Consider the following 12907-nt stretch of genomic DNA (forward strand, 5'->3'; position numbering starts at 1 on the left):
TGCCTTGTGTAGCCACTGGTTAGGTATTGTCCACTCGATTAGCACTCCATAATATTTGTTGAGTGACTGAATGAAAGGAGACATGTAAACTACTCTTGTTATTATTGCCTTATTTACCAGTTGTTAAAAACTCTATTCAGGTGTTTGCTTGCCTGTGTTATCACCTAGACCCAAACAGGTAAGTGTTAATAGAGCTTCATTTATACAGAAGTTAAGAGAAAACGGTTGTTAGTACGTTTATTAAAAGGGCACATTCTAGTGTGGGTCATATGATTCAAAGAAAAATTATTAAAATAAATAAGAAGAGTCCCCACTTCTTCCCAATGTACTCTGTGTGCCTCGACTGTGTGGAAATCCTGACCTTGTGGCCTCCCCTGTAGTGCTCTTGTCTTTGGGGAGAGGAACCATGTCTTTCCCAGACTCATCTCTGTGTCACTAGATCCAGACAGAACGTTAGTTCCCTAACATTCACTGAGTGGATGCGTGTAAGTGTTATGCCTGTGTCAGCAGGTGCCTAAATCCTGATGGCTCCCTGGCCTGCCGTGTTGACAAGATTCTGAGGCTGGGTTTGTGCTCAGTGAGAAAATGTTGTCATCTTTGATCGATGTCTGACACAGATACAGGAAGAGAAAGCCGTGGCCTCTGAGCCACATAGCGGCCACTTCTTTTGCTAGTCATCTGTGTCATGTGTAACTCCCAAAGCAGTTGTTCAGGTGCTCAAAACTGGTTTGTGAACAAAAAAGCTGTGCAACTGCTTAATAATGATATACATTCGACCTTGTTACGTATTCCCTAGTTAATCTCATGGAATTAATCTCATGAATTTTGTTGAACTATCTCTTCATTCTAGCTCAGCCTCCCCTCCACAGCCACTGCCCAGCACCACTAAGGATGTCTGAAATACAGAACAGGCAAGATTTTGATCTGGTGTTCTTGCTAACCAGAAGAGAAGAGTTTTTCCATGAATAAGCATCACATGCAAGCTGAAAGCTCCTTGCAGGCCATGTCTAATGCTGCATGTGCCACTGGTTCCCTCGTGGTGGCAAAGGCACTGGCTTTGGCTGTCGCTGCTCTTGCAGCAGCCTCTCTGACCCAGTGCTGCAGGCCCCAGGCCTTCCTTTGGATGCAGTGAAGGTGTCCTAGGTCCACCCAACTCTCCCGAACTTTGCCTTAAAGACTCCCTATAGCAGTGACTCGGAGGCCTTTATTTCGGAATCCACTGTCCATGCCCACAATGTTCAAATGAAAAATAATTGAGAACAAACTATTAATCTTATTTGTTTATTCCTCTTTGTGGATTACTCTCTCCCCCGCCCGCCCCCCCACCACCTCTTTCTCCCTCTCTCTCTTTCTCTCTGTATATTCTTTCCTGTCAGGCTATTGCTTTTGTTATCCTTTAAATCAGCCTTTATCCTATCTCCACCTCCCCTGTGGTCCAAATCAAAATTTCTTGGCACATACTATACCTAAAAAAAAATTCTTTTTTATGTGTGTAAATCAGTGCTAGAAAGAGTGGTACAAATTGTGGTAGTGTATTCCCCCATCCCAAGATGTAGAGACATCGTTTCTGCTTAATATCAGTGGAATTAAATATTTTATGCTAAAGACCTATGTGCAAATAAAAAATATTCACTATTACAGAAATAAATCAAAATAATAGGAAAACAGCACAGTTTTGTTCATGCTAATGTGTTCAGCAAAGCTATTCTCATTTTTTTGTTGCATTGTTGTTGTTCTTCAAGGACAGTTTGTAGTATTAGTAAATTTTACCTTATGTTCCTGGAAACTAGAAATTACAGTAAATCAAGAGTGAGAACCAAATCCCAGTTTTGTTTTTTTTTCCTGCATGGCTTCTTTCATGAATTGCCTGTATTTCTTTCATGATTTTTTACGTTGCAATATTTTGTTATGCCTGTCTTGCTACTTCCAAAATAGTCATACTATTGTCATTTATAGCAAGTATAAATATAAACTACATGACAGGGAATAAATAATCCCAGCATAAATCATGAAAAGAAAACTACAGCATAGCTCTGTGATAGAATACTTGCAAAGTCCTGGGTTCAGTCCCAGGCACTGGAAAATGATAACAACAACAATAAAACCTACTGAATGTTCTGGTTAAATTTAATTTAAGATTGTATTCATAGGTGAAACTGGTGTGTAAATCCATTAGGATTTATAAGAACCTGCAACAATAAAGGAAGAAATATTGGGGTAAATGTTTTAAGCTTTCCAAGGCAAGTTAGCACCATATAGTACAATGCTATCAGAATATCAAATAATGTAAGAAAAACAGAGTTATGTAAGAGAACAAAGTTAAAATGAATTAAAAATTTTAAAGGAACAGTATTATCAATTGGGGAAATACAGCATAGTGGCTAAACCACCCTAGGTTCAGTGATCTGAACCAGGATGTTCATCACCTGCAAGACTAGAATAAGTGCTGTCTTTCAAGGTTGTTGTGAAGAATCAAAATAATGTATAGAAGTTCCTAGGTCCTAGTGGTATTTTAAAAGATGTTATTCTCTAAGTAGCAGAAAGGCTTTAGGAGAAATAATATGTATTCTTTTCTGATATAACATTTGAAAATTTATTGTATGAAAGAGCAGCTGCTAAAATTAAATTACACCTTCTATTGAATAATATGTTTGTTGCTGAAAAGCAGCAAGCAAAGAAACTAAAGCTGAATTGTGTTTAAAATGAATTAGGATGTTTTTCTATGTGGAAGAAAATGTTGAACAATCTTTGAAAGGCAGCTTTCAACTTCAGAATAATTGATCTTTAATGGCATATTTGTAAATGTGGATTTTTAGACAGTTTGATTATTAAAACATATCAATGCATTGACTGCTATGCTTCAATAATATTTACAACTCAAAACCCACATATCCTAATTTTAAGGGTATGATATATTTTAGAAACATTTGTTTACTAAAGTTTTCAAATTATTAATTTGTTTGCTTTTAAAATATAAATACTTTATGTCAAGAAGAAATTGGTCAAGTTCTTTTTATTATTATATTGTTTAAAATATTCATTCCAAAGTCAATAGAAATGTTGCTTTATTTACTCATATCAAATACTGAATTTCTGTGAGAAATAAGTGTAAAACTTGATTTTTTTTTCAAAAATTCACATCTTTATAGCTCAGCTCACAATCTCACAATACAAAATAAGGCCCGAATTATAGTAATATTCAACCTAGGATATTTCTTTTAAAATTTTTTTAAAAATGTGGCCTCTGGTTAACATGAGGCAACAGTGCCACCTTTAGTATATTTTAATTCCTAAGTTGCAGTAAATATTGCTTATCAAGGTACCTTTCACTTAAGGAAACATGAAACTGGAGGACTTTGAGCAGGGAGGAACTTAGTGCTATCATCTGCCTTCATATGAATTTGTGGCATGATCTTAAATTCCTTTTGCCTATGTTTACCATCTTTATGCTGCTGACCTATGCCGTTGAGGTTCTGGTATATTTGCTGAAACACATACAAATGGTATCATTATCAAAAACATATATATTTTGCTCCACCACACACTCTCCACTGTGATGGTGGTCTGCCTCATCTCAGGCTCAAAATCAATAGTCAAGTGACCATGGGTTTCAGGCCTCTGAAAGCTTAAACTAAAATAAATTTTTCTTTCTTTGTTTCCCTCAGGAATTTTATTAGAGTGATGGGGAAGCTGACAGGAGTTAATGCGCATTATGAATTCCATATTATAATAGATGTGAAATCAGGGATTTGAAAGGAGGTATATAATGATGTTCTGGCCTTCCAAAAACTTGTACTTTATGGGAGAAAAAGCTAATATATGTTATGCCATTAAGAAATATGGAAATTAGTTTTATATTAACAACATTAGGAAAGTGGGCAGCACACACCAGCTGTGTCTGACAAAATAGTAGGTATAGATTTACATATCAAGTATAAATTTATACATATTAATGTATAAATTTACATATCAAGTATGTTTCAAATATACCTTAAGGTATGACTCAACCATTACTAACTATGGGCAGTTAGAAAAGAGAGCCCCAGAAGTTCTTCAGGAATACCTTGAGATTCAATTTCAGCAGAAATTTATTAAACACCTTAGAAACCCAGGGTGTATGATACTAGGTAGAATGCTATTTTACCTGCTCTATAGTGATTAGTTTGATTTGTGTGTGCGGAGTTAGTATCTTCATTATACAGAGGGGCAACTTAGGATCAAATTACCCGGCAAACTGAATGTATCCAATGCCTGAGCCATGATTCACTGCCAAGTCATGAAAATATTTAACCATGAAATTTTCTATGGCCCAACACTTCTTAGCAGTTGGTCTTGTCAGTAGAAGAACAAGTGCTACCCATCATCCCTTGGCCATCTACTAGTGTGACCTGCTTCCAATTTGAACGTAACATCAGAGCATCAAGTAATTGATGAAATCCGGATTTTTTACGATTACTATTTTACTTGGCTAATGGGGTGACTCACAAAACTTTGATTTTGTAAAGGACTGACAGCGTTTTTGAACTTAAATTTGAATGCTGATTCAACTCTTAGCAGTAAATTACATTAACTGAGTAAATTACATCAACAGATACTCTCCGAATCTGCCTGTCTGGGACCCATTGAGAATCAAACTAGGAAGAAACATAGTAGGGTTCAAAAAAAATTACTTGCCTCTCTGCCACCTGGATATTTAACTATTAAAAAGAATTAATAGAACATAAGTTATTGTAACCCATTTTGTGCTACTATAACAAAATAGCACAATTGGATAATTTATAAAGAACAGAAATTTACTGGCAAATGGTTATGGAGGCTAGGGTACTTCAGGGTAAAGTGCCAGTATCTAGTGAGGGCCTTCTATATCACAACACAGCAGAAGGCAACATGTTGGAGAGAGACAGAGAGGCAAGGGGACCAAAATTATTCTCTGATAAGAAATCCACACCCTCAATAATAAACCTACTCCCACAATAATGGCATTAATCCATTCATGAAGGCAGATCCCTCGTGACCAACTCTTTTCTTCAGGTCTCATCCCTGAACACTGTTGCGCTGTGGATTAGGTTTCTAAATCACAAACTATGGGACCTAAATGTAAACCAGTGATCCTCAAAGTGTGGTCCTTGGACTAGCAGCCTCAACACCACAATGTGCCCATGGAGGACCCACACTAGACCCACCAAATCAGAAACTTTAGGGGAGTGGCCATAAATCCATTTCAAAAATTAGCCCTCACAGGCTCAAATGCAGGATCAAATTTGAAAACCAGCCTTGCAAAGTATCTTTAGCTTCTTTGAATTCTAAGCCATTAATGCTCAGCCTTTCGGGCCATCCCTTTGTAGTACTTGCATCTAACAAAAGAGACAAGTGTGTAGAATTCTTAGGGCAGTGTTTCTCAAGAGTATGATCCACAGGATACTTGTACATTCACAGAATTGTGAATTGCTGTTACAGAAACCACAGCATCATCAGTAACAGAGTTATCTGGAAGCACCAAGTGAAAAAAGTATTCTTCTACTCCAGTGTTGATAAAGTTCATTTAACCAGCACTATCCACAAGTAGGACTATAAAATACAGTTTACTTTATATTCTGTTGTCAATGAGATCTCTGGGAGTTGGATTTTACTGGGGCAAGAATTTAGAGAAGTGACTATAGCCAATGAGGCTGGCTGAAGCCCATTTCCCTCATACTGAAGGAAAGGTTCATTTCGGTGCAAGCAGTGTTTCTTCAACCTTCAAGTTTTAGGCTGGCAAAGAATGCCAAAGAGCACAGGAGAAAATGTGTATTCAGAAGCCTGTCCTGGGTTTCTGATGAAAGGTGATTTTACTGTGTGACTTCCTATAAAAATCTTTGTCTTTATTTCTTATTTTTTCTTCTCTTGTTCCTGTTTTTTTGTGGTTCATCATCTCTAATTTTATGCCTTGTTCTTCTCTGGTTTAAATAACCTGACTCTCTTTCTGAGGGCTCATTTATCCTATTTTTCTGCTCACGTGTTACCAGTCCATTTGTATCTTGTCCTACTCATCACAGGCAAGAAACAAGTTGCTTAGAATGGAATCTCACCTTTTCTCCCTGAGTTCTTTTTAATTCCAAAGACTACCAACAAAGTCTCCAGGCAGCTGTGAGAGAACTGACATATAAACTGCACATTTTCTCAGGACCCTGCCTCAGACTATTTGTGTGTAAAGATTCTTAGTAGGTTTAGAGAAGCAAACAAATCCAGGAGCATATTGGGGAAAATGGTAGAGTAAGAATTTTGATAATTAGCTTCTCCATAAAGCAATTAAAAAAATACAAAACAAATAAAAAGTGTTTATTTAAGGAAAGCAAGATATATTCTATTAAAAACCAATGGTTTATGTTTCAGTCCAAGATGGTAGCCGTCAGGAATAAAATGGTGCTAGAGCTCTTCAAGGTCTTATTCCAAAGTCATATCATTATTATTGGTCTGGTGGTTTCCTGAAACACCCTACTCACAAGGCTGACTCCAAGCTAAAGTCAATAATGGGTCAATGTTGATAGACGCAACATGTGTAAGATGACATTTAGAATAACAGCATAAAGGACAGAACTGTTTAAGAGCAAAGATTTTTGTATGCTATTGAAATTAAACTGCATGAATCCAAAGTAGATGGTTATAAATTAATATTTGAATTGTAATCTCAAGGAAAACAATAAGAAAATAAAAATATATAATAAGCAAACAAACAAAAAACAAGGGAATTAAAATTGTACATTAGTAACTATTTATTTGAGACAAAAGAAGGTATCAATGGAGGAGGGGGAGAAAGAGAGAGAGAGAGATAAGCCCTAGATGAAAACAGGAAAATAGAAGACATAAATCCCTCATTATTAGTAATAATTTTAAATACAAGGTAAATACACTATACAACGTAAACAAGATCTAGCTGGATGCTGTTTATGAGACACACTTTAGTTTCAAAGATACAAATAGTCTGAAGACAAAAAGAATTGAAAAACAGTATTATGCAAATAGTAACCAGAGAATCCTAGGGTAAATATACTAATGCTAGGGGGGAAAAAGATTTTAAGACAAAAGACACTAATAGCAAAGGGACACATTTTATAAAGGTAAAAGGGTCACATATTCAAGAAAGAAAACACATATTAACAACACAGTTTAAAATACAAAAAAATGGGTACAACTGAAAGAAGAAATAAGTAATTTGACAATAATAGTTGGAAACTTTAATAGTCTAATTTTGAAAATGAATAGAACAACTAAACAGAAAATCAAAAAGGAAATAAAATACTTGAATAACACTGTAAACCAAATTGACTTAACAAATATCTATAGAGTAGTCTCTTCAACAACAGCAGGATAATCCTCTCAAGGGCACTTGAAAGATCTGCAGGATAAACTATAGCTAATGCAACTCTAAATAAATGTCAAAGATTTATGTCTGAAAATGTCTGAAAATCATGTAAATGTGTTCTTTGATAATAATTGAAGAAAATTAGAAATCAATAATAAATGAAGTTGGGTATTTCAGAAATATGTGGAAATTAAACAATATACCCTTAACCCATGGCTCAGAGACTAAATAGCAAGATAAATTAAGAAATACTTAGAGATAAATTAAAAAGAAAACAAAACATATCAAAAGTTATGGGATGCAGTAAAAATAGTTAAGAGGGAAATAGCAAAGATTAGACCTGAGATAAATGAGATCAATATTGCACTGCAGGTACCAGACAGGGAAATTATTCAACAAATGAAAATGTAAGTACATTAAATAGTAGTGATTGCTGCACAGTGTTAGATGTCAACGCCCACTGACCCACATACACCTAGGGTGTTGATGATAGATGAATTAAACTCAATTTTATAAAAAGAGTTAAGCAGACCTTCATAAAAGATATGTTTGCTTGTTGAAGAATGAAAAGAAATATGAATTTATTTCACCAACTCACTCCCCTGGTTCTTACGTGAAATGATTTTATTGTCATATAATGTCCACTAGTTTCCATTTTTGTGTCTCTCTAGCTCATGGAGAGAAGCATGAAGAATTAATTACCATGGGAAGTCCAGATTCTCATACCATCAGTGAGGGTCAAAAATCCTCAGGAACTTCCAAAACAACAAGGAAAGGCAAAGAAAAGTCTTCAGACAGAGAAAGGTCAACCAAAGAAAAACAAGCACCTCGCTTTGAGCCTCAGGTGGGTGTGGTCTTTTCTCCTATCGGAGTCACTTAGTGAACCTTGGCTCATTGGTTCCCTATTTGCCCATTTGTACAGAAGTTGAAATTGTGAATAATTATATCTCCCGGATTGCAGCAGCAACCTAGATACCTTGAGGACATTTCTTGGACATTTTTCCCAAAACCCCTTCAGCAGCTCAATATTTAAAAGTATTAATTGAACTATCAGTATGCAGGACACTATTACTGGAATGTGGATTTTTAAGATTAATATCATATAGTCCTTACCCTTAAATAACCCACACTGATATACAGGAAGCCAAAGATAACAGGACTTTAGTGTTAGATGTTGTGTGTGCCGTGGTAGGAAGGGTAGGTATCTAATCCCACCTCTTCTAGGAGAAAGAAGTAGGCCCTGAACTGAGGCAATGAGCAAAGACATGCAGAGGCAACATCAAGTCAGTCTGGTATTTTGGACCTGTCTGGTATTTGGGGAAGCACAGACATTCATTGGATTAGACAAAGGGGAATGAAAGGAAGGGAGGAGAGTTGGGAATAGGAAAGACAGTGGAATGAATCAGATATAAGTCTCCTATGCTCATATATGAATACATGACCAGTGTAACTCCACATCATGTGCAAACACAAGATGGAATCCTAATTAGAATGGGTTGCATGTGTATAATATGTCCAAATATACTCACTGTCATGTATATCTAAAAACAACAAAAAGACACGCAGCTCCCTTAGTACCTTCATAGCTCTCTCTTTCCTGATCAAAATTTGATCCTGGAAAAGTTTCTGAAAAACTCATTTATCAGCCATTTAAAAGATGATAAAAGCTAAAAACTCTTTTTTAAATTTTTTTTGTTTTTATTAGTTATACATGATAGTAGAATGCATTTATGCACTTTGCTATAACATACATAGATGGGGTATCCTTTCTCATTTTTCTGATTATATATGTTGTAGAATCACATTGGTCATGCAACCATATATATACATATGTGTGTGTGTGTGTGTGTATATATATATATATATATATATATATATATATATATATATATATAATGTCTGTTTCATCCTACTATCCTTCCTATCTTCATATCCCCTCCCCTCTCCCCCTTCACTCCCCTCTTTTAAAAGTAAGAAATAAAAGAATTTCTGATTGTGGGATTTGGTCTCAACAGAATATTAGAGGAATTTTGTAAAAAGCAAGGTCTTTTGGGTAGCACTATAACCAAACTGTATATGAAAACCTCATTCAATGGCTGCAACCATTCCCTTCCCAAATGCACTATTGCACATGGATAACTGACAGTCTCAACCTAAGTGCTATGTGACTTCATAAGTTTTATTATTTAATTGTCTGGCAGATTTCCTGGAAAATCCCACTTCCCAAACTGAGTCCAGGCTGGTTCACAGTGAGAAGTCTTCTTCCCCTGATGAGAAATAGCTTGAATGAGATTTTTCAATCAGAAGATAAAGGGTGGAGAAAAAAAAAAAACAATCCATAGAAATCTGAGAGACACCTCTGCATGCTAACAGGCATGATGGCAATGAGAGAGAAATAGGAGCCAGAGAAAGTGGCCATGTTAGCTTTTCATCACTGTGACCAAGATATCCGACAAAAGTATCTTAGAGGAGGAAAAGTTTATTGTTAGGTTAAGAAGTTCAGTTGATGTTTAGCAAACTCCATCCCTTTGGCCTAAGGTGAGACAAAGCACCAAGACAAAAGGGCTGCTCATGCCATTGAGGCAGGACTCACAGAGAGAAAAGAGAAAGGAAAGGGACCTCAGGGAAGATGCACCCTTCCAGGGCCTCAGGTGCACCTCCTCCAGCCCTGCCCACCTGCCTACAGCTACTACTCTGTCCATTCAAATAGGATGGACAAATTAGGTTAAGTTCTCAGAATCTGATCATTTTACCTCCTGCATTTACACAGTAGTTTTGGGAGCAACATCTCATGTCTAAACCATAGCAATGGCAAAAAGGCTATGTGAAGAACTAAAGTCTCTCTCCCTACCTGATTGCCATCAGTGAGCATCAAATATATAGAAATTGCCCACTCTGTGTCAAGGCTGCCCTAGCCTATGGTCCATGCCAGGATCCTAGGAAAGCTCAAAATGTTGTTCACTTTCATAATGAATGGATGGCAAGTATACAGACCTGGAAATGGTCAACTATGCTGCTCTCATTTTTGTGAAGAGATGTTATGAGTACAAATCAGTATAATTTAAACTTTATTGTGCATAATTGTAAGTATATTTTACAGAGAGTGATATGTACAAATATTCATTGTACAATTCAATGACTTTTGACAACTGTAACCATGATATAATTCATGCCCCTATCAAGGTATAGATTATATAACATCCTTAAACTCACTGCAGTCAGTTCTGTCCTCCTTATACCTCACCTCCAGACAACCACTCACCTGCTTTCAAACTGTAGTTTTGACTGTTATGGAATTTTATACAAGTGAATCACACAAGGTGTGCTCTTTTGTGCTCAACTTTTTCATTGCAGTATGATGTCTTCCTGAGAGATTCATCCACACAATAGTATATAACAGTAGTTTCATAATGCTTCATATTAAGTAGTATGCAACTTTAGGAATATATATAGGAGTATATATTATATAATACATTATCAATTATAGGAATATATAATTTACTTATCCTTTCATCGGTTGATAAACTGCAATGAACATTCTTGTACAGTCTTCTGTGAATTATGATTTCATTTCTCCTGTGCAAATACTGAATAGTAAAATGATGAATTGGGTGTAAAACTTAGATCCTACTGAAAAGAGAAGAGCATTTGCCTCAAAGTTTCATTTTACCTTTCAGGTACCCGCTGTTCACTTGCAACAAGAAGATCCAAATAAACCCTACTGGATTTTGAGGTTGGTTTCTGAACACAGTGAAACTGAATTACTTGATGTGAAAAAAGATACAGAACGAGCAGATGAAATCCGAGCCATGAAGCAGGCCTGGGAGACCACTGAGCCTGGAAGAGCCATTAAGGTCATGTGACTGAAAAACCTCTCTTTTTTTTTTTTACTTGTCATCATTAGACATGATATGAAGGAAGAGCCATGTTGGTGAAATCATGCAATTTTCCTTTTAGGAATGATACCTGAATGTTATCAGACATTGCCTAGCTAAATATGTTAAGACCACATTTGGACACAATGTAAAATATTACCTTCCTGATTCCCAGAGGATCTGCAAAACCAAAGCACGTAATGGTGCCACTTATTCATCCAAACTATAAGTTTCCTCTCTCTTTCACAGAGCCAGGGCTATATTTCCATTTACCCTTAAGGCCCTCAAGTCATAAAGCATAGCAATGTTTAATGTATGCCTGCCTGTTCCTGGACCAGCCCTAGATAGAAGGCACGCGCTGCTCTACCTTGAAATATTCTCTCCCTCCACTCTCTGCCTGAGGCAGGAATCTTTGCCCCAGTGAAACACTATTACTACTGTTTCAGTGTTTCAGGTCCCCACTCAGGGTAATTGGGGTAGATGAGAAAGATTCAGGAGCACCTGGATTTAAGATAGCATGCCTAGGACTGCTTCTTCATATCTTTTTAAAAATAACTGTCAAAATCACAGATGGCTCAAAATTTGAATTTATTTATTAAATTTAGCCTGGTTCAAATTGTCTTATTCCATTCACGTGTTCCTATTTTGTTCACCCACCACTAACATGTTGTTGCCTGTACTGTTTTTTTTTTTTTTTAATTTTCAAAGCATTTTAAAGACTGATAATGTTTCTCCTATAGGCCTCTCAAGCTCGTTTGCTCTACCTCAACCAGTTATTTAAGAGACCACCTGATTTCCCTGAGAGTTTGCTTTTGCCTGACAGCCAGATTAAATTTGGGGAAGAAGGTCAGTGGATCCTGTCCCTGCTGCCTCTGAACACAAAGCTATTGCCTGCACTTCTTAAAAATTAGTCAGCTCTTCATGCTTGGTGAAGAGGAAATGTTTCAGAACCCCTAGTCTCAAGTATTGCAAGGCCTTGCAATTTCAGATCAGTATATATAATAATTAATTTATCAAATCACTTCCACTTGTTTTATCATTTATATCCTACTCCCTCCTCCCAAGTAGATAGGATTTTCCAATTTTAGAGAAAACCAAAGTGAGAGTACAACTAGCTAGAAAATACTAGCATGAAACTTGAAGGCAGGTCTACTGCTATAAATCTGGTACCTATAAAATAACAATTACAGTAAATAATAACAATAGTCATCATCATAATAAAGCTAGGTACTTTTGTTGAGCGACTGCCTTGGGCCTGTCAACATACATTATTTTAATTTTAGTCAGCCCTCATATACAGGGCATTGGTTTCAGGACCCTCAATGGATACCAAAATCCCAATGTTGCTCAAGTCCCTTATGTAAAATAATGTAGTGTTTGCACATTCTCCTGCATACTTTGAATCATCTCTAGATTACTTAAAATACCTAATGCAATATAAATTCTACATAAACAGTTTTTTAGTATATCACTTAGAGAATAATATAAAGAAAATACTCTGTACATGTTTAATACATATGCATAAATCAAAGGACTAACTACCTAGTGTATGACAATATAACTTTTTTCAAATATTTTTGATCCATGATTGTTCAAATCCATGTATGCAGAATCTGCAAATACGTAGAATCAACTGTATACAACATTATTTCCAATTTACCAATTAGAACACTGGCCCAGAGTGCCTCAG

The 12907-nt window shown here is 36.2% G+C and overlaps 1 protein-coding gene across 6 annotated transcripts in view; it reads left to right on the top strand.

The window, feature by feature from the left end:
- Positions 1 to 12907, top strand: part of Adgb (androglobin) — a 170528-nt gene that overhangs the window by 134038 nt on the left and 23583 nt on the right. For all 6 annotated transcript variants that reach the window (XM_046427449.2, XM_046427450.2, XM_046427451.2 and 3 more), the window contains 3 exons: positions 8014 to 8186; positions 11020 to 11196; positions 11958 to 12063. In XM_046427449.2, the coding sequence (XP_046283405.1) occupies positions 8014 to 8186; positions 11020 to 11196; positions 11958 to 12063 (456 nt within the window). The remainder of the gene's footprint in view (positions 1 to 8013; positions 8187 to 11019; positions 11197 to 11957; positions 12064 to 12907) is intronic.

Source organism: Marmota monax, unplaced genomic scaffold (genome assembly GCF_021218885.2).
Source record: "Marmota monax isolate L192 unplaced genomic scaffold, Marmota_monax_Labrador192_F-V1.1 WCK01_AAM20220418_F8-fsc00114, whole genome shotgun sequence".
In the NCBI taxonomy this organism is placed as follows: Eukaryota; Metazoa; Chordata; class Mammalia; order Rodentia; family Sciuridae; genus Marmota; species Marmota monax.